The sequence below is a fragment of the Mytilus trossulus genome, chromosome 14, assembly GCF_036588685.1.
Source record: "Mytilus trossulus isolate FHL-02 chromosome 14, PNRI_Mtr1.1.1.hap1, whole genome shotgun sequence".
NCBI lineage: Eukaryota > Metazoa > Mollusca > Bivalvia > Mytilida > Mytilidae > Mytilus > Mytilus trossulus.
In genome coordinates this window covers 49,772,098-49,798,739 of record NC_086386.1, presented here as the reverse complement: position 1 = coordinate 49,798,739, position 26,642 = coordinate 49,772,098, and the positions used below count along the sequence as shown (strand labels likewise).

The window sequence follows — 26,642 nt, the reverse complement described above, 5'->3', positions numbered from 1 at the left end:
GGTTCGGTTTTGGTTGATGTCAGGTTCTTAACGCATACAATTTGATACGATAGAGCTTAAGAGCATGTTTGGTTAATACAGGTTTTCGGTTATACAGGATTCGGTTTAACCAGGTTTCACTGTACCAGTTGATGTCGTTTCTAAAAATGAAGCAATGCGTCTTTGTTGTCTGATAAATTGAAAGGCTCGATACCGAAGATTTTCTTGTAACAGATATTGTAAAGAAGTACGCGAAAACCAAAGTGTCAAAAGTAAACCGGGGACAAAAACACAACTGGTAACAATAAAGCAAGACACCAAACAAAGGACAGCACTACGCAAATAAGCTTAAAATAAAAAGAAGAAATTTAGGTTGCCTCTAACCAGTGTTAATTGTAAAAAAGTCAAGTATTGGAAAGAAGGAGGAGGAAATATATGACAGAAGAAGGTCCCCCTTCGTACCATACATGTAGACAATTACAATCTCTGTCTAAACCAACACAAAGAAGCTTTGTCTAAACCAACATAAAAAAGCGATAGGGTTTGTATAACTTCCAATCTTCTGATAGTAACCAGTTAATTGTGCATCACAACTTTGCAACTTCATCAAGTTGATACAGGTATATCACTATACGTTTTAAGCTAGGAAGCTTTACGCTAGGAATTCCTCTTACTTAAGGAGCGATTTATTTTTATCTCATTTGGAAGCTCTTAAATACACTAAATGAACACCAACTTTAGTCTTTCTCGTTTGAATTGTTTTACATTGTCTTATCGGGGCCTTTTATAGCTGACTATGCGGTATGGGCTTTGCTCATTGTTGAAGGCCGTATGGTGACCTGAAGTTGTTAATGTTTGTGTCATTTTTGTCTTTTGTGGATAGTTGTCTCATTGGTAATCATACCCCATCTTCTTTTTTATATTCTATGTTTTTCAATAAAGTATCAAAGTCATGTCCACTATCGAATAACATCTTTTAAAACATTTGATCTAAGCAAAATTTCAATCGAAGACCTGAATTAAATAGCTCCTATCAATTTTTACGATACATGGTGTATTCTGATGAACATTTTATTTCAGTAATGGTCGCCAATCAGGTCTGAAAAGGCATAAGAAGGAAATCATTTTATCGATGAAAATTTATCTATTTTTTGCCTGATAACAATACAATATTGTGATATAACTATGTATATTATACTTTTCTTCTATTATAAACTGAGGATAATTATTTACAAGTTTGATCCAAATCAATCTTAAAACGTAAGAAAATATCTTCAAAAATGTTTATGATTACGCATGAATAAAAATAATGGGAAACAAAGACCGAAGAAAGTGAGGACAAAATCGTTAATGGCAAGAGGAATTAACAATTAAATGAAATAGATTCACTGAAACTTGTAATTGAAATAAAACAACAAAATAGTTAATGACAAGGTAAATAAAAAGTTATACCTACTGCTATTTGACTGAAATCATTTTAACATAACAATATTGACAATAATACAATAAAATCAAGTGGCTTGCCTTTATGGCAAAACTTTAATGCAGCTTGTGTTTCTCTCAAAACTGTTGAACAGTAAGGTTTGGGTAATGGACATAAACAAACACAGAACAAATTGTTCACATAAATCTGAAATGCTTTTCTGTTCAACACTGTGAACACTTAAAAAAAAAACTTGAAAAAAACTCCCTCTGCCGAACTCACGACATAAAATCATTACACAAAATCATTACACGAACCTCCTTTAAACATGAATTATTAAATAAAGAATACTTGAATCATTTAGAACTGTACTCATACATTGAGTTTATGTCCATTTTCATCGGAACATCCTGGAATGCCAGCACTATTACACTATATGAACTCTAAACTATGTCCATTACCCAAACCTTACTGTTCAACAGATAATTGAACTCAGACCTAAAAGAAGGACATGTGTCATAAGTTGATGGAATTTGTAATACTCGCCCACATGTATGAGCTATTGGTGACCGTGTGAACCCTTTAGATTCAAAAAACTCAATCGTTATTTTCATTCCCAGCAGGACATCTGAACCTGTGCAGAACCTCAAGAAAGCCTTTTGTTTTTCTCCATCTAGATCTTTGATATATCTTTTTAAAAAGCCTGCACATAGCCTTTCCGCTTCTTTCATGTTTTCCGGTACACCCAAGGATTTCAAAATTTCCTTAGATGTTGGTTTCATTTCTTGATAAATTTGTTGTAGTTTGCCTGGAGTGACTTGCAACTGTCGTAATTCTGAACGGAAACATTCGATCACGTAGCGTGGTTGTTGAATCAACTCTTTATGTGCCAACTCTCCAATAATTGGCAGGACATTTTCAGAATTCACCAATTTTCTACAAGAATGACTATCAAGGAATTCAAGGAAGTCATCTTGATCCACATCATTGAAATTGGAAATAGCTTTTTTAACAATCTGACTTTCCATTTCAGGTAAGTAATCTGAAAACAATTCAATCAGACTTGATTCAATGCTTCTATGAATGCACTCTTCGAATATAGCAGGCATAATTGAAATGGGCCAGTAACCACTGACTTCAAACCCCTTTCTTATTATTCTACTAACAGCTTTTCATTCCTCCTTTTGGAAATCATGCCTAAGTACAGGTACCTTGAAAATACGACCCTCTGTGCATTGTTCATAGAATTCATCCCAAAACTGGGTTATACAATCTCTGAAAACACCATCTCCTTCTCCGGCTTCTTCCTTACCATTGTCTAATACCATGATGGCATCAATGTCTACAGTCATGATGTTTGGATCTTTAAAATGAATTATCATATCCATTAAAGCTGAAGCCCTATGTATACGAATATTTTTTCTCTCCACTGTACCAGCATTTCCAAATTCTAATGGTCTGTCCAAAGTATCACCACTTCCACTCTCTAATGGTAATGTCGAGTCTAAGCTTACATTGCTTGCCCGTACATTAGGACCAAATGCAATATCACCGTCGAACGAAAAATCAGCAATATCAAAGTTTGTTTGGATATCCGGAAGTTCTGCATTATAAAAATCATTAGTGACAAAAATGTCATTTGATTTTTCAGGTTTGCTTAAACAGGTTGGAGGCAAGTCAATAATTTCCATTACTTCAATAACTCCACTCTGAGCAGATGCTGTTGCATTCCTATTCTTTGGAAGTGATAAAGGTGGCAACTCGTCACTCTCAATTGTACTAGTAGTGCCTTCTGTGCAGAAGTTGAACCTCAATTGTCTCATCTTTAAACGATTATAACAGGACTCCACGGTGGACTGTAAGTCGATGTTTTGAAAATATGTGTCAGTTAGTTTTATCTCAAATTCTGTGATTTACCTCTCATTGCGTTGTGTCCATTTGGAAAATACAGCTGTTTGGCAAGGTCTAATACTTGTCCCATCGTATCAAATTTTTCCATGTCAAACGACTTAGGGCCACCGCCCTTGTTTCCTCGTATCTGATGATATGCATCACCGTCATGATGGAAACAGCTTAGATCCACAAGACGTTTCTTTTTTTCTGCGTTCTTGTTGCCTTTCAGTTTCTTACTGAAAGAACTACGTACATCTTTTTCATCCTCATCCTCATCTCCACTACTATAAGAGGCCCCTCCCTTTATTGCATTCACTTTTGCCCGAAGTTTTTTCATTAACGACGTCTTTGTCTTCTTTTTCTTTTCACAAGACGTGTCTTTTCTGTCCCTGCTAAACGCTATTATTGCTTTGCGATCCCCATACAGCGGCACAAACTTTGTCAATTCCTCTTCTGACATGTGAATGATAGTTTGGGAATCTATCTGAAATGGACAAATAGCATAAAAATATTGGTATGCAAAATTGATGGTTTATAATCAAGTTTAAAACATGGCAGTGTCTGCGCGAATCCGCATGCGGGTACGGTCGGCTTTTTCGAATAGTCAAAAAGTCGATCGTAGGCTACGCGTACCAACATCCGTTTTTATAATGAAATGCTATCGGATCGGGAATGAAACGTGAAATATAAACGGAAATTATCGATGATATGTGGATTTCGATTATCGATTTCGTGTAGAACGAGTGAAGAGTATGAAAAATATTATTCAAATTGTATTTATCAGGTAATAATACATTGCAAATTAAATGCACACTGATGGTAAATGAAACTGTACAGTCCCTGTAAATGAAAAGAATTTAAAGAATTATATATATCTGAATTTTAAAAATACCCATATGAGATTTAAAAATAATCTTTTAGTAAAAAAACAGAAACTGAAATTTTGAAATATCTTATACTACTAAAATTAAAGCTTGGATGTCTATATAAGAATTAAAGAAGCAAGTAATAATGTCAAAATAAACCAATTTTAAAAGATTCATGTAACTAATTAAGATTTGGAACAAATTTTACCATCATATCCAATAGGATTGTTTTGGCACATTTTTCCGAACCCTGCACATTTCAAGTGTTGCCAGTCCTAACAACAATCACAGGACAAAGAGTCCTGATCGTGAACCGAGGTTTTCTGACATTTGATACACATTACAATTTAAATCTGTTAAACTTTAAATCCTTTTTATTTATTTATTTTCCAGTTCTTCTCTTCTCTGCAACTGCAATTGACTCCGAGTTTTTTTTTTTATATATAATTGTATAAAATTAATCGACTGATAGTTTTTGTTCAAAACAAACTACGAAATGTCTTCCCCACATGTATATCACACTCTTCCATTTAAAGAATTTATATTAACTGAGAAAAAACTGTTCACGTACCTATATATATATATATGAATAGTTGTAATCTATTTATTCTCTAATTACGACAAATTCCGTATAAATTTAATCATATTTCACGTTTTATTTCCGATCCGATAGCATTTTTATTATATAACTGGATGTGGGTACGCGTAGCCTACGAATAAACTGGTCCGCCGTTCCATCTATAGCTTTGCACCGAAGGAACGGGTTGGTGTGCCATTGTCACATTGGCATTAATTGGACGAGTTTTAAAAATTCATCGATTCGCTAATAAAATTGACCAATTATAATGATAGGAAATTGACCTCCGTGAAATGTTATTACTGTGATGCCGCAAAATAAATAAGTATCTGGTATCCCCATGGTGGTGGTGCAGATAAATGACCAACAAGCATGTTAACATGTTCTTGAAAAACTGAACCGGTATCTTTTATTCCCTTAAGATCTCAGTAGGGTTATAAATGTGATAATTTCTTGTTTCTTGCCTGGGATCCGGCCCAATCTAGCTGCGCGTCGTATAATGACAAGATTAGCCAGGACCCCAGACTATATAACACATAATAAACATAGCACATGATGCACTAGTCTCGTCGAATTATCAAATCCCGTGGTCAGAATTGTGACCACGGGATTTAGGCCATACCTGTTGTCAGTGTAGCGATAAGTGAACACAACAGGGATCCAGTTTAGCCTACGAACGGTAATCTGACTATTAGTACCTGCATGCTGGTACGCAAAGACACTGCCTTAAAACATACAGTTCTCGTGCAAATTTCTTAAATAAGTATTACATTAACCGTTACGTTTGTAATTTGTAAAGATCCATGACAATGAGGCCAAGTGTACACCCTACAACTATTCCATACACCAAATATAGCACACCTATTACTTTAATTGGTAACTGAAAAACAAACCGAAACCAATAATTTAACATTGACCAATGAACCATGAAAATGAGGCCAATGTTGATATCTGCCAGACAGATATGTTCATAGTTGAACTTCTCCTTAAAGTACTGAAAAACAAACCATAACACATAAACTTAACATTGAACAATGAACCATAAAAATGAGAAAGATGATACCTTCCAGACAAACAGGTACATCATACAATAATCCCATATATCAAAAGTATAGCTCACCTATTGCTAGCTTAAAGATTAAGTAAATGATAAACAGACCAAAACACAAAAAAACTTAGCATTTAACTATGAACAATGAAATTAAATCAAGGACCGTGAATGGACATATAGCAGACGGTACTTCGATCTCACCATCCTGCATACAATGTGAGGCACCATGGGAAAAAAAAGATTTATAAAAATAGTTTACACCATCACTGTTTAGTAGTCCTGATGTCTCGAATAATAGACTTTCAACACAAGCGAGACAAAAATCGTCTTGTGTTAAAAATTGACATAGACAATCAAGGTATCCCAAATATGTTTGTCGTTGATGGACTTTTAAAACTGAACTAAAAAAGAATATGTCGATGTATAAAAAAAGCGAAATGTCTCTAAAATTAAGATTAAACAAACAGAAAATCAGGATGTTATGCCCTCTATTGATGCAAATGTTGTATGATTTCCAATGAGACAACTGTCCATCAGGCATAAAATGTAGGGACTAAATAAAAAATAATTTTGATGAATAAGTTTACCTTTTCCTCTATCAATGTTCTTATAATATCATCTTTAATATTGCGACTTCTCATGAAGTCATAAAGGTCAGGTTCAGACATCTGAAATAACATAAAAAAATAAATTTATAATTGAAGTATTGTTGTTCACCTGTCAGCAATGAAGCTCCCTACTTCGGAAAGGAAACTCAAAGAAGTCTGTTTTACCCAATTTTATAGAAGTGAAAGCTAACGATAATCAATTAGTAATTTACTATTTCTTTGTTCATAAATATTTTAAAATAAATATTTCGGATACCAATTTTGAAACATAAGAAATGCATATTAAATCGAAATCAACCTGCACATTTGCAGAGAATATTAAAGAACCAAACATTTTAAAACAGTAATTCATTTTGCAAGAGGGTCTACCTTATATATGGCCCGAGAACAGAAGTTATTCCGTGGTGCATTTCTTTTAGACAATTAGAAAATTTAGACAAATTACATCAAAATTATCCAAAACCTCATCAGATCTAACTCACAATATGGACAATTGTATGTTGAAGGGGTGAAGAAATGAATTGTGATAGGGTATGAAATAAATTGGTAAGTAACACTGTCCACACCAAGGAAAATATTTTCGAGGATAACGAAAATCAAGGGACGACAACCGTGTTCAAGCTCGTCGTCGCTTATTGTTTCGTTATCGCTTCTAGACACTAACTAGTTCGAACGAAACTCCTTTTAAACTGCCGCATGTTTTTAACGGGGTTGCGTGCCGTGCAATATCGTAACAGCTACATAGGGCTACATAGATTTTTGACTGATGAACGTGTATCTAGCCTAGCTGCTACCTAGATCTATTAAGCAGCTAGGCTAGGTACATAATCAATAGTCAAATATTATAATATTGATAATGAGGCGTAAACAAAACAAACAGACACAAAAGTAAAAATGCCACAAATAGGGGTAAATAGTCGAAATCGGTAGGTCACATTCGTGATAAAGGGGTTTCGGACTTGTGGGGTGTCGGGCCAATAAGGTGTCTAACTATTGGGGTGTCGGACTACTGGGGTATCAGAATAACGGGATATTCCCTAAGATATAATTATATAGACAATAGATAATTGACCAATGTGGACCTTATGTTCGCAATTCCATTATTTTTCTTTATATAGAAAAGAAGAATGTGTCCCCAGTACACGGATGTCCCATCCGCACTATCATTTTCTTTGTTCTGTGGACCCTGAAAATGGGGGGAAATCTCTAATTTGGCATTAAAATTAAAATTATTAAGATCGTATCATAGGGAACATGTTTACTAAGTTTCAAGTTGATTGGACTTCAACTTCATCAAAAACTACCTCGACCAAAAACTTTAACCTGAAGCGGGACAGACGGACGAACGGACAGACAGATGAACGAACAGACGGGCGCAGAGACAAAAAAACATAATGTCCATAAATGGGACATACAAAAATCTATATTTGGGATCTAAAATTGTTTTAAGTTAAGAGTTAGAGTCAAGTTGGTTAAAATTAGGATAATCGGTTTAAATTAAATGCATTTATAAAATAAGTATATAAGGTATATAAAGGTAAAGTTTTGCACTGTTATTATTTGTCGATATTTTATGAATTATGATTTTATCATACTTTTCTTGAACAATATACTTATAAAGTATTTTAGGTTAATTTATATATATTGACCCGGACTACTAAAATCTTCTATTTATTTAGCCATTCAAATATCAGCTTGTTTGCTACTGAAACTGGAAATAACGCAACATCAAAATGTGTAAAACACCGTCAAATAATTCTAAAATGTACGTACATTACCTTTTCCTTCTCAGTGGGCTCTATTTTGAGTTATAACATTTGAACAATAATATCTCTTTTATATACATGTATACCCGGCTGAGGCTCGTGCAACACCTGGTGCTGAATACATTTTAGAAAACTTCAAAGACATGAACTTTTTTCTCACGCTTCAAATTTACCCATATAAGGATAGCCGATATGATCAAAGACAAAGTCCGTAAAAAGTATTCTTGAATATCAAATGTTATATTGTACGTTACACGTACTGCACATTCACACAGTTTTGTAGAAAAGTGTAAATGCATTTGCAATCATCAATTTAGAGACCATCAAATAAGAGATAATAGGGATATTTCCTTAAATATACAGCCTACTGTTTTAACGTAGTTGTAACAGTGAAAACTATCAAGGACACCACACAATTGAATGATTGCATAAAACTAAAGGGTTGGATTCTTAAAGTGCTATTGGGTTAAAATTTTAATCTATAGTTTTGATTTCGGTTGTATTTCGTTTCTTCATTTTCCCTTTCTTTTTGTTTCGTTGCGTTTTGTTTGTTTCGGTTTCGATTTCCAGTCTTATTTTATATGTACCCGTTTTAACAGTTTAAGCATAGATTAAATATGATTTTTGAGGTTAGAGCAAGAGGTAAACTCTCATAACCTCAAATGATTTTAGAAGTATTATACATACCAAATACGTTTCGGACATTCAGTTTATGCTCACTTTTCACGGGTCATTATTTCCCTAATGCATTAGTTTTTTTTTGTCAATGTGAAATCGACAAGAATACGATTGGACCAAATACTTGGAAAATGTTATTTTGTCAGCTTAAGCCCATAATTGTTGAATTTGTAATAAGGTTGTAACTCGAATAATAACAACGCACCCTTATGATCATTGTGCTCAGAGGTAATGGAGTGGTCGTAGTGATCGTAATATAACGACTGGATTATTCGGGTTAATAAGGTTGTGGTTTATGATTTGACCGTTCTTAAAACATTTTTATCTCCAATAACGAAAAAAGCATGAATTTACGGAAGCCCTGGAGTGCCATGCAAAAAAAAAAATTCAACTTGTGCGCACAAGTTACCAACTTGCGCGCACAAGTTACTATCTTGTGCGCACGAGTTACACAACTTGCGCGCACGAGTTACTATCTTGTGCGCACAAGTTACATAACTTGCGCGCACGAGTTACAAACTTGCGCGCACGAGTTACTAACTTGTGCGCGCAAGTTACTATCTTGTGCGCACAAGTTACACAACTTGTGCGCACGAGTTACACAACTTGTGCGCACGAGTTACCAACTTGTGCGCACAAGATAGTAACTTGCGCGCACAAGTTAGTAACTCGTAGTTAGTATATTGTAATCAATAGTTACACGTGTTTATAGCATGGGCACACTATGCTTTATGGAAGGCGATCCTGCCGGACAAACATTCTATAAATTAAGGTAATTTTTAACATAGGTAGAATTTTACTGACTGTATTAATTCAGAGAAAAGTAATTAGGAACAGTGTGTAAAACGAAGTTACTATTCAATAAGAAACTTATAATTCTTATTCCTTTTTTATGAATTCCAATGTAAACGGGTTATTTGTTCGTAAGAGGGCCCCCCGGGGTACACTTAGTTTGTTTTAATGCACTGACACTCAAGTTATGTTATTTCTGTCGTGTAAATTATTGTGTCGTGAATGGGCTACGGGTATCATATTACACCGTTCCTTATTTGCTGCTTAACTTGATACATATAAACATTTAACATTTTGGTGTATTAGATAGGCGGTATATCTTATTACCATCGACGTCACTGAGAGGATATTGAAACGATGTTCATCGAGTACCAAAACTAGTCAATACTATGTTTATGGCCTTAGTCATGTTAGTTATGGCTGTATAAACTAGCCACAATTTAGACGAAACGGCCGTCTGGCATTGATACCAAATTTTATCCTAGGGGCGGATTCAGACATTTTAAAAAGGGGGGTCCACACCCGTAACAAATAGATTATTACTATGACGACACATCAAAGTTTCGTTTCTTTAGCGATACTTATCGCCAGTCATTAGTCACTGTGATCAATTATACTCATTTAGGATTAACATTCGACCCACGATGCTCGATAGTAATACTAGTTTACAAATCTTTGAATTGAAGTAGTCACATTTTAAACAGCTTACTTTATTACAGGTGTCAGATCAAATAATCATGACCACAAATGATTTAGCTATCATTATTTCAACCTACTTTAGCCTAGGTTTGCAATATGAAGAAATTATTGGTTTGTTGGCTCAAAGACATAATGTTATTTTATCTATGAGAACTTTGAAAAGACGCTTAGCTTCGTATGGATTGTACAGACGAAAGAATTTTTCGGATATTTTCCAAGTTGCTATGTTTATCTTCGAACAACTAAAGTCATCTGGTTGTCTCCATGGATACCGTTGGATGCATTCGAGATGCTTACAGAATGGTTTTATTGTCCAAAAGGAGATGGTAAGAATCCTATTAGGCATATTGGATCCTTCTGGCGTTGCTGCGAGAGTTAAGCGCAAACTAAAAAGAAGGCACTATAGATCCAAGGGTCCCAACTACATATGGCACCTTGACTCATATGATAAGTTAAAACCGTATGGAATTTGTGTCAACGGATGTATAGATGGGTTTTCAAGGTTTATAATTTGGTTACGTGTTGGTAGAAGCAATAATAACCCACGAATTGTAGCGGGATTTTATGTAGAAGCTTTGACTTCTTTAGAAAGGGTACCACATTCAATACGATCAGACATGGGAACCGAAAACAGTTATATTGCTGAAATGCAGTCATTCTTAAGGAGGAATGGTCCCGGAAGCAGAACAGCTTTTCTCTATGGAACAAGTCAACACAATCAACGTATAGAGAGCTGGTGGGGAATACTTAGAAAAGAATGTGTACAATTTTGGATGGAATTCTTTGAACAGATGAAGCAAGACGGCTACTTCACAGGCGACTTCATCGATAAAAGTCTGATACAATATTTTTTCATGGATATTATCAGAGTAAGATAGAATATGATATATAAATATCATCTTAAATCAAAACGAAACAACGAAGAACTATTCCAAACGCTTAATTTGATAAACGTTTAACATGTTATATGTTTCAGTATAAAAACGTACTTGAAAGAGACATTTTATATAAAAAAAGTCGTAAAGACATAAAGACTTAAACTGGCAATGTTTTCTTCCAAAAATTTGCAACCACTGGCCCTTGTAATTATCTTTTGACCCTTTTATCTCTGAAACAAACAAAAAAAAGCTATGTTAGAACGGTTAAATGAAATTTAAACAGGAATTTCATAAGGATTCTTATCGCAAAAAATAATCCCATCTAAATCTGACTTTAACTATAAGTTCTCAAATTATAAACAGCATTGTTCTAATTTACCCCAATCCCCTTTTTATCTCGCAAAAAAAGATATAGCGCGAGCTTAAATCTACTTGCTTAAAAGTTATTGTGAAATGAATAGAAAAAAAGGCAAACGTAAATTTCATGAAAAAAAGGTTCCATGCCAGAAAAAAACACCTATCTATAAGACAGTCTTTGGCGTCTGACTGTGGGTAACTTGTGTGCAAACAAGTTAAGGAACTCAATGATTGTAATCTTAGATGACATTGGAATTTTTCAAGAAGCGCATGACGCGTCATAACAACATACACATCTACTTATTAGAAAATAATCCCACTAATTTCATTAATCCCAAAATCGTCATACAAACAAAATAAATGCATTCTGATATAATTTCAGGTAGGTCCGTGAAGAAGAAATACAGTTACTTCACGGTGCCATGTAGAAAAAAACGCCTCAAAGTACTACCAAAACGACCACACATTTTTTGGCGATCATAAAATCCGCAATTGCTATTTCTGTAATTTATTTCTTTTTCATCAAGTTACATCCAGATGTGTCTCTATTAACTGCACGTGTCTTCATTAAACAAATTAGATTTTAATCGAAGAGAATGCATTTTAACACCACTTTTATCAAGTTATTTCTATTTCAGAAAGAGCTTGAAAATGTCGTTGAAACATGGAATGCACACCGAATTCGCAAATCGAAGCATTGCGACATAAACGGGCGTCCAATGGTCTTATACCAGGCACCTTTCTTGAAAGGCACCGAGGATTATTCACTACCTTTGGACAATGTCGAACTAAATGCTTGTGCCGAGGAGTGTGACTTCGACGATTCAGACTGTGACAATGACATTTTGGACCTGGCTGACATATTAATGGAGGAAAACAGCTGGACAAAAACAAGAGATCCCTATGACAGAGCCACACTTTATTTACAAATGAGGGATATAATAAAACAAAATTTATAATTCAATATTGGTTTTATTAATATTATATTTATTTATAAATTTACTAAAATAAATCTCTCTACATTAAACATATACAACTTGAAAAATGTTTTAGCATGAACAGACAATCGGATTATTTGGCATGCGTCAATGAGGCAACGTTCCATGCAATAGCATAGAACATGAAAAAAAATGGGGTCATCTGGTGACACGGATTAAGATTATATACCACATCACATGACGTACCCGACACCGAAAAGAATGTATTAAAGTTTTACCAAATTCCAAAATCAACAGTATTATAATATGAAATTGACTACAAGCTTTCGATTTTTTTTCTCATTCCCTGAATTAAGTATTGTTTAGACATCTTCGTGATATTTGTCAATTGAAATTACAAGAAGCCGGAATAGTATTTTTTTTATTAAGATAAGACCCGTAATTTTAGGTGTGTATATCTTTCATCAGTGATGCTGTGATATATGATACCTAAAGCACATTGTACTGATGAGCATCATTTGCTCAAAGTATTAAAGAATAGAATTACTAGTAATACTCTTACTATGCGACATGCCGTTTTATGATTACAATCATCACAGTTTTTGCCCCCAAAAAACCGCAACATTCGGTAAACAGCATCTGTTAATGACAATTACTCCAATAAGGGATGAATTTACAATTTAAGTCATTAATTGACTTAATGTAACGACCATGTCGTCATAGTCGTCCGAATTCATTTGGATTCCCAGGCTATATCTTGATAAAACTGAGAATGGAAATGGGGAATCTGACAAAGAGACAATAACCTGGCCAAAGAGCAGAAAACAAAATAACAATTATACATAAATGACTACTAGCAGTTACTGACATGCCAGCTCTAGACCTCAATTAAAATGATTGAAAGATTATGTTTTCACCAAATGAATATCAAGCTCAATTCTTCCCTTTTTTTTGTTTAGTATCATACCATCATAAAATATTTAAGAAGAACACAACCCGTAGCAGGTCAAAAGCTGGCTTAAGAACATAACTGTTTATTTCCAATGCAAAGACCCTATAAGTGAAAGAATAGCAAAGCCAAAATATACCATCCATAATTACCCGACAACAGTATCGTAACTGTACTATAGAAAAATAGAAAAAGTCTTGTTTACAGGTTTTGATAGCTTTTAAGGTTAATGCCGACATTTTTGTGCTTTGTAAAGAATATTACTATAAAAGGTTGAATGTGAAAATCCCCATGACCTATAGTAATTTCATACAGAAGTTTCATGGAAAAGTGTAACGGTAATATTTGCGGGGCAGCGGACGGAGAAGGCGAATGTAATGTAGTCAAACTTGAGTATATATAAGTGTATGGATTTGTATTAATTAGTACCATCAGTTCGGCAATACTAACCAGATGGGACTGTATTCGGGGGTTATGGTCCAAACAGTTTAGGTAATAGGGGTCAACAAAAAGGAATTTCTGGTATCCGGGCAATAACTTTTGTATTAGTCTATGCATTTTTATGATATTATACAAGGTTCCATATTAAAAAGAAACCGAAGGTTGTGATTGATTTTGAGGATTAATCATTAATTGCCAGACCATTAAACGTAATTTTGTAGTTTTTTCCTCAATATGTGGCTATATTACATTCACCTTCTCCTTCCGTTAAACTTCTGCCTGGAATTATTGTATATTTGGTCATCAGCTCTAGCTCGACGTTAAAGATAAATTGTTGACACTGATATATGTTTCGAAAAAAAAACACCAATCTGATGAACAGGATTATTGCTTATTAATTCAAAGTCACTAGACTATAATCTCGAGCCTCAAACTGTTAAAAAAATTGAGATGTACAAACCGTGATGTTGTAACTTGATAGCAAATCTTAGTAGTTTCTATCAAACTAACTAACAGCAAAACATTCGAGTGTGTAAGTTATATACTTGTATTTGGTTAGCTTGATTGCTAGCTGAACCGTTAAGTCATCATTAAGTTAAGTTTACTTAAACGACTAGTCCGACAAAAAACCAATTTATCCGTCTGTAGGACTAGACTACTCAGAAAGAAGGATGATATATCTAACATAATGACTTCACGGTTCAGCTAGCCAAACATATTACCTTTACCTTTACTGTTAGCAGAAAAAGTAACTTGCAAAATGTAGTTCATTCAAAGTCGCTGGATCATGCCCTAGGAGCAGGGCCTCAACATAGTCTTCAAACTAGAAGTAATGCAACTTTTATTACACAGCAATGCCACATTACTAGAAGTACCTATTAAACTTGCAGATATCTCAGAAACGGTAACAACGGACGACGACACATACTGAAGTGATAGCAAAGCTCTCTGGACCTTTTAGGCCAGGTGCCCTTTCCAAAGGGGTAATCTGTTTAACCCTTTCTGTGTTGTGCTGTAAATACATAATTCTTAGAACAGTGAAACCTGTTTAAAAAGAACCTCTTCGGGACTTAATATGTGGTTCGGTTTTGGTTGATGTCAGGTTCTTAACGCATACAATTTGATACGATAGAGCTTAAGAGCATGTTTGGTTAATACAGGTTTTCGGTTATACAGGATTCGGTTTAACCAGGTTTCACTGTACCAGTTGATGTCGTTTCTAAAAATGAAGCAATGCGTCTTTGTTGTCTGATAAATTGAAAGGCTCGATACCAAAGATTTTCTTGTAACAGATATTGTAAAGAAGTACGCGAAAACCAAAGTGTCAAAAGTAAACCGGGGACAAAAACACAACTGGTAACAATAAAGCAAGACACCAAACAAAGGACAGCACTACGCAAATAAGCTTAAAATAAAAAGAAGAAATGGGTCGAATTTAGGTTGCCTCTAACCAGTGTTAATTGTAAAAGGTCAATTATTGGAAAGAAGGAGGAGGAAACCTATGACAGAAGAAGGTCCCCCTTCGTACCCCTAAACGAGAGACATATATTTATTCTACCATACATGTAAACAATGACAATCTCTGTCTAAACCAACATAAAGAAGCTTTGTCTAAACCAACATAAAAAAGCGATAGGGTTTGTATAACTTCCAATCTTCTGATAGTAACCAGTTAATTGTGCATCACAACTTTGCAACTTCATCAAGTTGATACAGGTATATCACTATACGTTTTAAGCTAGGAAGCTTTACGCTAGGAATTCTTCTTAATTAAGGAGAGATTTATTTTTATCTCATTTGGAAGCTCTTAAATACACTAAATGAACACTAACTTTAGTCTTTCTCGTTTGAATTGTTTTACATGGTCTTATCGGGGCCTTTTATAGCTGACTATGCGGTATGGGCTTTGCTCATTGTTGAAGGCCGTATGGTGACCTGAAGTTGTTAATGTTTGTGTCATTTTGGTCTTTTGTGGATAGTTGTCTCATTGGCAATCATACCCCATCTTCTTTTTTATATTCTATGTTTTTCAATAAAGTATCAAAGTCATGTCCACTATCGAATAACATCTTTTAAAACATTTGATCTAAGCAAAATTTCAATCGAAGACCTGAATTAAATAGCTCCTATCAATTTTTACGATACATGGTGTATTCTGATGAACATTTTATTTCAGTAATGGTCGCCAATCAGGTCTGAAAAGGCATAAGAAGGAAATCATTTTATCGATGAAAATTTATCTATTTTTTGCCTGATAACAATACAATATTGTGATATAACTATGTATATTATACTTTTCTTCTATTCTAAACTGAGGATAATTATTTACAAGTTTGATCCAAATCAATCTTAAAGCGTAAGAAAAGATCTTCAAAAATGTTTAGGATTACGCATGAATCAAAATAATGGGAAACAAAGACCGAAGAAAGTGAGAAAAAAATCGTTAATGGCAAGAGGAATTAACAATTAAATGAAATAGATTCACTGAAACTTGTAATTGAAATAAAACAACAAAATAGTTAATGACAAGGTAAATAAAAAGTAATACCTACTGCTATTTGACTGAAATCATTTTAACATAACAATATTGACAATAATACAATAAAATCAAGTGGCTTGCCTTTATGGCAAAACTTTAATGCAGCTTGTGTTTCTCTCAAAACTGTTGAACAGTAAGGTTTGGGTAATGGACATAAACAAACACAGAACAAATTGTTCACATAAATCTGAAATGCTTTTCTGTTCAACACTGTGAACACTTAAAAAAAAAAACTTGAAAAAAACTCCCTCTGCCGAACTCACGACATAAAATCATTACACAAAATCATTACACAACCTCCTTTAAACATGAATTATTAAACAAAGAATACTTGAATCATTTAGAACTGTACTCATACATTGAGTTAATGTCCATTTTCATCGGAACATCCTGGAATGCCAGCACTATTACACTATATGAACTCTAAACTATGTCCATTACCCAAACCTTACTGTTCAACAGATAATTGAACTCAGACCTAAAAGAAGGATATGTGTCATAAGTTGATGGAATTTGTAATACTCGCCCACATGTATGAGCTATTGGTGACCGTGTGAACCCTTTAGATTCAAAAAACTCAATCGTTATTTTCATTCCCAGCAGGACATCTGAACCTGTGCAGAACCTCAAGAAAGCCTTTTGTTTTTCTCCATCTAGATCTTTGATATATCTTTTTAAAAAGCCTGCACATAGCCTTTCCGCTTCTTTCATGTTTTCCGGTACACTCAAGGATTTCAAAATTTCCTTAGATGTTGGTTTCATTTCTTGATAAATTTGTTGTAGTTTGCCTGGAGTGACTTGTAACTGTCGTAATTCTGAACGGAAACATTCGATCACGTAGCGTGGTTGTTGAATCAACTCTTTATGTGCCAACTCTCCAATAATTGGCAGGACATTTTCAGAATTCACCAATTTTCTACAAGAATGACTATCAAGGAATTCAAGGAAGTCATCTTGATCCACATCATTGAAATTGGAAATAGCTTTTTTAACAATCTGACTTTCCATTTCAGGTAAGTAATCTGAAAACAATTCAATCAGACTTGATTCAATGCTTCCATGAATGCACTCTTCGAATATAGCAGGCATAATTGAAATGGGCCAGTAACCACTGACTTCAAACCCCTTTCTTATTATTCTACTAACAGCTTTCCATTCCTCCTTTTGGAAATCATGCCTAAGTACAGGTACCTTGAAAATACGACCCTCTGTGCATTGTTCATAGAATTCATCCCAAAACTGGGTTATACAATCTCTGAAAACACCATCTCCTTCTCCGGCTTCTTCCTTACCATTGTCTAATACCATGATGGCATCAATGTCTACAGTCATGATGTTTGGATCTTTAAAATGAATTATCATATCCATTAAAGCTGAAGCCCTATGTATACGAATAATTTTTCTCTCCACTGTACCAGCATTTCCAAATTCTAATGGTCTGTCCAAAGTATCACCACTTCCACTCTCTAATGGTAATGTCGAGTCTAAGCTTACATTGCTTGCCCGTACATTAGGACCAAATGCAATATCACCGTCGAACGAAAAATCAGCAATATCAAAGTTTGTTTGGATATCCGGAAGTTCTGCATTATAAAAATCATTAGTGACAAAAATGTCATTTGATTTTTCAGGTTTGCTTAAACAGGTTGGAGGCAAGTCAATAATTTCCATTACTTCAATAACTCCACTCTGAGCAGTTGCATTCCTATTCTTTGGAATTGATAAAGGTGGCAACTCGTCACTCTCAATTGTACTAGTAGTGCCTTCTGTGCAGAAGTTGAACCTCAATTGTCTCATCTTTAAACGATTATAACAGGACTCCACGGTAGACTGTAAGTCGATGTTTTGAAAATATGTGTCAGTTAATTTTATCTCATATTCCGTGATTTTACCTCTCACTGCGTTGTGTCCATTTGGAAAATACAGCTGTTTGGCAAGGTCTAATACTTGTCCCATCGTATCAAATTTTTCCATGTCAAACGACTTAGGGCCACCGCCCTTGTTTCCTCGTATCTGATGATATGCATCACCGTCATTATGGAAACAGCTTAGATCCACAAGACGTTTCTTTTTTTCTGCGTTCTTGTTGCCTTTCAGTTTCTTACTCAAAGAACTACGTACCTCTTTTTCATCCTCATCCTCATCTCCACTACTATAAGAGGCCCCTCCCTTTATTGCATTCACTTTTGCCCGAAGTTTTTTCATTAACGACGTCTTTGTCTTCTTTTTCTTTTCACAAGACGTGTCTTTTCTGTCCCTGCTAAACGCTATTATTGCTTTGCGATCCCCATACAGCGGCACAAACTTTGTCAATTCCTCTTCTGACATGTGAATGATAGTTTGGGAATCTATCTGAAATGGACAAAGAGCATAAAAATATTGGTATGCAAAATTGATGGTTTATAATCAAGTTTAAAACATGGCAGTGTCTGCGCGTATCCGCATGCGGGTACGGTCGGTTTTTTCGAATAGTCAAAAAGTCGATCGTAGGCTACGCGTACCAACATCCGTTTTTATAATAAAATGCTATCGGATCGGGAATGAAACGTGAAATATAAACGGAAATTATCGATGATATGTGGATTTCGATTATCGATTTCGTGTAGAACGAGTGAAGAGTATGAAAAATATAATTCAAATTGTATTTATCAGGTAATAATACATTGCAAATTAAATGCACACTGATGGTAAATGAAACTGTACAGTCCCTGTAAATGAAAAGAATTTAAAGAATTATATATATCTGAATTTTAAAAATACCCATATGAGATTTTAGTAAAATGTAAAACAGAAACTGAAATTTTGAAATATCTTATACTACTAAAATTAAAGCTTGGATGTCTATATAAGAATTAAAGAAGCAAGTAATAGTGTCAAAATAAACCAATTTTAAAAGATTCATGTAACTAATTAAGATTTGGAACAAATTTTACCATCATATCCAATAGGATTGTTTTGGCACATTTTTCCGAACCCTGCACATTTCAAGTGTTGCCAGTCCTAACAACAATCACAGGACAAAGAGTCCTTATCGTGAACTGAGGTTTTCTGACATTTGATACACATTACAATTTAAATCTGTTAAACTTTAAATCCTTTTTATTTATTTATTTTCCCGTTCTTCTCTTCTCTGCAACTGCAATTGACTCCCGAGGTGTTTTTTTTATATATAATTGTATAAAATTAATCGACTGATAGTTTTTGTTCAAAACTAACTACGAAATGTCTTCCCCACATGTATATCACACTCTTCCATTTAAAGAATTTTTATTAACTGAGAAAAAACTGTTCACGTACCTATATATATATCCGATGGATACATCTGTTGTAGGGTTGTCACTGACTCAGACGTACTTATGAATATAATTATTTTCTGTGATTGTATCTTACATTAATTTGTAGGATCCTCTACTATAGATAATTTAGCTGATCTGTAACAATAACATCTTCATGCCTTATATATCATGTACTGTAGTACGCCGCTAGATTAAAACTGACGTGGAAAGGTAACACATGCCCACCGAAAGCTCTTTTTTTTTGAGAGCCCAGGTGGTCGTGTGGTCTAGCGGGACGGCTGCAGTGCAGGCGATTTGGTGTCACGATATCACAGTAGCATGGGTTCGAATCACGACGAGGGAAGAACCAAAAATTTGCGAAAGCAAATTTACAGATCTAACATTGTTGGGTTGATGTTTAGACGAGTTATATATATATATATATATATATATATATGATTAGTTGTAATCTATTCTCTAATTACGACAAATTCCGTATAAATTTAATCATATTTCACGTTTTATTTCCGATCCGATAGCATTTTTATTATATAACCGGATGTGGGTACGCGTAGCCTACGAATAAACTGGTCCGCCGTTCCATCTATAGCTTTGCACCGAAGGAACAGGTTGGTGTGCCATTGTCACATTGGCATTAATTGGACGAGTTTTAAAAATTCATCGATTCGCTAATAAAATTGACCAATTATAATGATAGGAAATTGACCTCCGTGAAATGTTATTACTGTGATGCCGCAAAATAAATAAGTATCTGGTATCCCCATGGTGGTGGTGCAGATAAATGACCAACAAGCATGTTAACATGTTCTTGAAAAACTGAACCGGTATCTTTTATTCCCTTAACATCTCAGTAGGGTTATAAATGTGATAATTTCTTGTTTCTTGCCTGGGATCCGGCCCAATCTAGCTGCGCGTCGTATACTGACAAGATTAGCCAGGACCCCAGACTATATAACACATAATAAACATAGCACATGATGCACTAGTCTCGTCGAATTATCAAATCCCGTGGTCAGAATTGTGACCACGGGATTTAGGCCATACCTGTTGTCAGTGTAGCGATAAGTGAACACAACAGGGGTCCAGTTTAGCCTACGAACGGCAATCTGACTATTAGTACCTGCATGCTGGTACGCACAGACACTGCATTAAAACATACAGTTCTCGTGCAAATTTCTTAAATAAGTATTACATTAACCGTTACGTTTGTAATTTGTAAAGATCCATGACAATGAGGCCAAGTGTACACCCTACAACTATTCCATACACCAAATATAGCCCACCTATTACTTTAATTGGTAACTGAAAAACAAACCGAAACCAATAATTTAACATTGACCAATGAACCATGAAAATGAGGCCAAGGTTGATATCTGCCAGACAGATATGTTCATAGTTGAACTTCTCCTTAAAGTACTGAAAAAACAAACCATAACACATAAACTTAACATTGAACAATGAACCATAAAAATGAGGAAGATATGATACCTTCCAGACAAACAGGTACATCATTCAATAATCCCATATATCAAAAGTATAGCTCACCTATTGCTAGCTTAAAGATTAAGTAAATGATAAACAGACCAAAACACAAAAAAACTTAGCATTTAACTATGAACAATGAAATTAAATCAAAGACCGTGAATGGACATATAGCAGACGGTAATTCGATCTCACCATCCTACAATGTGAGGCACCATGGGGAAAAAAAAGATTTATAAAAATAGTTTACACCATCACTGTTTAGTAGTCCTGGTGTCTCGAATAATAGACTTTCAACACAAGCGAGACAAAAATCGTCTTGTGTTAGAAATTGACATAGACAATCAAAGGTATCCCAAATATGTTTGTCGTTGATGGACTTTTAAAACTGAACTAAAAAAGAGATATGTCGATGTATAACAAAAGCGAAATGTCTCTAAAATTAAGATTAAACAAACATAAAATCAGGATGTTATGCCCTCTATTGATGCAAATGTTGTATGATTTCCAATGAGACAACTCTCCATCAGGCATAAAATGTAAGGACTAAATAAAAAATCATTTTGATGAATAAGTTTACCTTTTCCTCTATCAATGTTCTTATAATATCATCTTTAATATTGCGACTTCTCATGAAGTCATAAAGGTCAGGTTCAGACATCTGAAATAACATAAAAAAATAAATTTATAATTGAAGTATTGTTGTTCACCTGTCAGCAATGAAGCTCCCTACTTCGGAAAGGAAACTCAAAGAAGTCTGTTTTACCCAATTTTATAGAAGTGAAAGCTAACGATAATCAATTAGTAATTTACTAACCAGTTTCCATAGAACTGTTTTTTTTTAAATCTAAATCTTGATCCAAATTACTCACCGTTCTTTTAATTTCAATAATAACAAATGGTTCGAAAAATTTAACAAAATCACGGACCTAAAACAGCTGCCCCTCATCTTAAATGGTGGGGAATCTTATTGATATCGAATTTCTACGCAAGTACATTCTTTGTTCATAAATATTTTAAAATAAATATTTCGGATACCAATTTTGAAACATAAGAAATGCATATTAAATCGAAATCAACCTGCACATTTGCAGAGAATATTAAAGAACCATTTTAAAACAGTAATCCATTTTGCAAGAGGGTCTACCTTATATATGGCCCGAGAACAGAAGTTATTCCGTGGTGCATTTCTTTTAGACAATTAGAAAATTTAGACAAATTATATCAAAATTATCCAAAACCTCATCAGATCTAACTCACAATATGGACAATTGTATGTTGAAGGGGTGAAGAAATGAATTGTGAAAGGGTATGAAATAAATTGGTAAGTAACACTGTCCACACCAAGGAAAATATTTTCGAGGATAACGAAAATTAAGGGACGACAACCGTGTTCAAGCTCGTCGTCGCTTATTGTTTCGTTATCGATTCTAGACACTAACTAGTTCGAACGAAACACCTTTTAAACTGCCGCATGTTTTTAACGGGGTTGCGTGCCGTGCAATATCGTAACAGCTACATAGGGCTACGTAGATTTTTGACTGATGAACGTGTATCTAGCCTAGCTGCTACCTAGATCTATTAAGCAGCTAGGCTAGGTACATAATCAATAGTCAAATATTATAATATTGATAATGAGGCGTAAACAAAACAAACAGACACAAAAGTAAAAATGCTACAAATAGGGGTAAATAGTCGAAATCGGTAGGTCACATTCGTGATAAAGGGGTTTCGGACTTGTGGGGTGTCGGGCCAATAAGGTGTCTAACTATTGGGGTGTCGGACTACTGGGGTATCAGAATAACGGGGTATTCCCCAAGATATAATTATATAGACAATAGATAATTGACCAATGTGGACCTTATGTTCGCAATTCCATTATTTTTCTTTATATAGAAAACAAGAATGTGTCCCCAGTACACGGATGTCCCATCCGCACTATCATTTTCTTTGTTCAGTGGACCCTGAAAATGGGGGGAAATCTCTAATTTGGCATTGAAATTAAAATTATTAAGATCGTATCATAGGGAACATGTTTACTAAGTTTCAAGTTGATTGGACTTCAACTTCATCAAAAACTACCTCGACCAAAAACTTTAACCTGAAGCGGGACAGACGGACGAACGGACAGACAGATGAACGAACAGACGGGCGCAGAGACAAGAAAACATAATGTCCATAAATGGGACATAAAAAAATTTATACTTGGGATCTATAATTGTTTTAAGTTAAGAGTTAGAGTCAAGTTGGTTAAAATTGGGATAATCGGTTTTAAATTAAATGCATTTATAAAATAAGTATATAAGGTATATAAAGGTAAAGTTTTGCACTGTTATTATTTGTCGATATTTATGAATTATGATTTTATCATACTTTTCTTGAACAATATACTTATAAAGTATTCTAGGTTAATTTATATATATTGACCCGGACTACTAAAATCTTCTATTTATTTAGCCATTCAAATATCAGCTTGTTTGCTACTGAAACTGGAAATAACGCAACATCAAAATGTGTAAAACACCGTCAAATAATTCTAAAATGTACGTACATTACCTTTTCCTTCTCAGTTGGCTCTATTTTGAGTTATAACATTTGAACAATAATATCTCTTTTATATACATGTATACCCGGCTGAGGCTCGTGCAACACCTGGTGCTGAATACATTTTAGAAAACTTCAAAGACATGAACTTTTTTCTCACGCTTCAAATTTACCCATATAAGGATAGCCGATAGGATCAAAGACAAAGTCCGTAAAAAGTATTCTTGAATATCAAATGTTATATTGTACGTTACACGTACTGCACATCCACACAGTTTTGTAGAAAAGTGTAAATGCATTTGCAATCATCAATTTAGAGACCATCAAATAAGAGATAATAGGGATATTTCCTTAAATATACAGCCTACTGTTTTAACGTAGTTGTAACAATGAAAACTATCAAGGACACCACACAATTGAATGATTGCATAAAACTAAAGGGTTGGATTCTTAAAGTGCTATTGGGTTAAAATTTTAATCTATAGTTTTGATTTCGGTTGTATTTCGTTTCTTCATTTTCCCTTTCTTTTTGTTTCGTTGCGTTTTGTTTGTTTTGGTTTCGATTTCCACTCTTATTTTATATGTACCCGTTTTAACAGTTTAAACATAGATTAAATATGATTTTTGAGGTTAGAGTAAGAGGTAAACTCTCATAACCTGAAATGATTTTAGAAGTATTATACATACCAAATACGTTTCGGACATTCAGTTTATGCTCACTTTTCCCGGGTCATTATTTCTCTAATGCATTAGTTTTTTTTTTGTCAATGTGAAATCGACAAGAATGCGATTGGACCAAATACTTGGAAAATGTTATTTTGTCAGCTTAAGCCCATAATTGTTGAATTTGTAATAAGGTTGTAACTTGAATAATAACAACGCACCCTTATGATCATTGTGCTCAGAGGTAATGGAGTGGTCGTAGTGATCGTAATATAACGACTGGATTATTCGGGTTAATAAGGTTGTGGTTTATGATTTGACCGTTCTTAAAACATTTTTATCTCCAATAACGAAAAAAGCATGAATTAGTATGGTTGTTGAAAAGTATAAGTCTCAGACCGCGGCTCCTAACGGTGGCTACATAGATTGTGTTCACAAATGCAGACATTTAACATCCATGCATTATGTCACATTGATTAAATATCATTAAACTAACCTTTCTTCATAAACTTCATCCAAGCAAGAAATCCGCAATGTACAAATCACGCGCATGTCAATAAGGGCTCAAATAATCGTGCGCACATATTAAATAACTCGTGTGCACAAGATAGTAACTCGTGCGCACAAGTTGTGTAACTTGTGCGCACAAGATAGTAACTTGTGCGCGCAAGTTGTGTAACTTGTGCGCACAAGATAGTAACTCGTGCGCACAAGTTGTGTAACTCGTGCGCACAAGTTGTGTAACTTGTGCGCACAAGATAGTAACTCGTGCGCGCAAGTTGTGTAACTTGTGCGCACAAGATAGTAACTCGTGCGCACAAGTTGTGTAACTTGTGCGCACAAGATAGTAACTTGTGCGCGCAAGTTTGTAACTTGTGCGCGCAAGTTGGTAACTTGTGCGCACAAGTTGAATTTTTTTTTTTGCATGGCACTCCAGGGCTTCCGTATGAATTAGTATGGTTGTTGAAAAGTATAAGTCTCAGACCGCGGCTTCTAACGGTGGCTACATAGATTGTGTTCAAAAATGCAGACATTTAACATCCATGCATTATGTCACATTGATTAAATATCATTAAACTAACCTTTCTTCATAAACTTCATCCAAGCAAGAAATCCGCAATGTACAAATCACGCGCATGTCAATAAGGGCTCAAATAATCGTGCGCACATATTATATAACTCGTGTGCACAAGATAGTAACTCGTGCGCACAAGTTGTGTAACTTGTGCGCGCAAGTTGTGTAACTTGTGCGCACAAGATAGTAACTCGTGCGCACAAGTTTATAACTCGTGCGCACAAGATAGTAACTCGTGCGTGCAAGTTGTGTAACTCGTGCGCACAAGTTGTGTAACTTGTGCGCACAAGATAGTAACTTGTGCGCGCAAGTTTGTAACTTGTGCGCGCAAGTTGGTAACTTGTGCGCACAAGTTGAATTTTTTTTTTTGCATGGCACTCCAGGGCTTCCGTACAACAGGCCTTAATCAGATTTCTTAGCGAATCTATTTTTCAGCATCATGGTAGATCAACAGTTGCTATGATAAAAGAGGAAGATATTTATCTTGCTAGCACTTCCAATGACCCTTCATTTGCTCAGAAGTGGTATTCCGGTTTTAAGAATTATTGTGTACTCCCGATGAAATAGATACTTCTAATAATTTACATGCTATTCAAAACTAAAAATGGATCATTGTGACCTAAACCAATGGAGCGTAACATTGGCTACATTTTAAAATTTCTCCCCTGTCAAACGTCCCCCTTTTGAATCTACGTTACAACAGTACGTAATAAGAGCTTTACTCCAGACATAAATTTGATGTCTTCCCATATCTAGCATTATAGATTTGTGCCAATGTTCGACAAATGACGATGTTTGCTATCGAATTAAAAATAAGCGGTCCATAATAGTGTCCAAACAATAAGAAATAAAACATCTACTCAATTTTGAAATCGAAGGAAATATAGTAATAATCTATCTAGTGTGGGGGGATGTAAAAAATACAACAACAAAAAAACTGCCATATGGTCTCTGACCTTGTGTGTTTGGTGGGCCTAAACTACAGAAGACCATAGAACGTAGTAGGTAATACTAGCTTTAATTTTAATTTTCTATTTCTTTTGTTCCTTTTTTTTTGCCATACTGTTGTCAGCTTGTCTTCATTTTATAAGTTTTTACTGTTCCTTTGGTTTCTCGCGCCTTTTTTTGTTTGCTATTATTTGTAAAAT

At 34.7% G+C, this 26,642-nt stretch overlaps 3 protein-coding genes across 5 annotated transcripts; 1 reads left to right on the top strand and 2 right to left on the bottom strand.

The window, feature by feature from the left end:
* Positions 1 to 3,296: 3,296 nt before the first annotated feature.
* LOC134697836 (uncharacterized) lies at positions 3,297 to 6,509 on the bottom strand. Its single transcript, XM_063560123.1, has 2 exons — positions 6,377 to 6,509; positions 3,297 to 3,779 (listed from the first exon to the last, which is right to left on the bottom strand). The coding sequence occupies exons 1-2, from the start codon at positions 6,467 to 6,469 to the stop codon at positions 3,297 to 3,299; spliced, it is 576 nt and encodes a 191-aa protein (XP_063416193.1). The 5' UTR covers positions 6,470 to 6,509.
* A 2,943-nt stretch (positions 6,510 to 9,452) lies between these two features.
* LOC134696411 (uncharacterized) lies at positions 9,453 to 12,753 on the top strand. Of its 3 annotated transcripts, XM_063558192.1 has the most exons (3): positions 9,453 to 9,613; positions 10,353 to 11,201; positions 12,206 to 12,746. In XM_063558192.1, the coding sequence occupies exons 2-3, from the start codon at positions 10,371 to 10,373 to the stop codon at positions 12,524 to 12,526; spliced, it is 1,152 nt and encodes a 383-aa protein (XP_063414262.1). In that variant the 5' UTR covers positions 9,453 to 9,613; positions 10,353 to 10,370; the 3' UTR covers positions 12,527 to 12,746. The 3 variants fall into 3 exon arrangements, with proteins under 3 accessions (XP_063414262.1, XP_063414263.1, XP_063414261.1); XM_063558193.1 differs by having other exon boundaries at positions 9,453 to 10,658; positions 12,206 to 12,753; XM_063558191.1 differs by having other exon boundaries at positions 9,453 to 11,201; positions 12,206 to 12,745.
* A 3,472-nt stretch (positions 12,754 to 16,225) lies between these two features.
* LOC134696301 (uncharacterized) lies at positions 16,226 to 23,510 on the bottom strand. Its single transcript, XM_063558016.1, has 2 exons — positions 21,793 to 23,510; positions 16,226 to 18,786 (listed from the first exon to the last, which is right to left on the bottom strand). The coding sequence occupies exons 1-2, from the start codon at positions 21,883 to 21,885 to the stop codon at positions 16,858 to 16,860; spliced, it is 2,022 nt and encodes a 673-aa protein (XP_063414086.1). The 5' UTR covers positions 21,886 to 23,510; the 3' UTR covers positions 16,226 to 16,857.
* Positions 23,511 to 26,642: the final 3,132 nt, after the last annotated feature.

What these genes read in the sequence shown, in the direction of transcription:
- LOC134697836 (XM_063560123.1), bottom strand. Translation starts at nt 6,469, where the DNA reads ATGTTATTTCAGATGTCTGAACCTGACCTTTATGACTTCATGAGAAGT. An exon ending in GAACATTGATAGAGGAAAAG is followed by an intron (nt 3,780 to 6,376) that starts GTAAACTTATTC and finishes TGTCCATTTCAG; the next exon opens with ATAGATTCCCAAACTATCAT.
- LOC134696411 (XM_063558192.1), top strand. Translation starts at nt 10,371, where the DNA reads ATGACCACAAATGATTTAGCTATCATTATTTCAACCTACTTTAGCCTA. An exon ending in TTTTCATGGATATTATCAGA is followed by an intron (nt 11,202 to 12,205) that starts GTAAGATAGAAT and finishes TTTCTATTTCAG; the next exon opens with AAAGAGCTTGAAAATGTCGT.
- LOC134696301 (XM_063558016.1), bottom strand. Translation starts at nt 21,885, where the DNA reads ATGTTATTTCAGATGTCTGAACCTGACCTTTATGACTTCATGAGAAGT. An exon ending in GAACATTGATAGAGGAAAAG is followed by an intron (nt 18,787 to 21,792) that starts GTAAACTTATTC and finishes TGTCCATTTCAG; the next exon opens with ATAGATTCCCAAACTATCAT.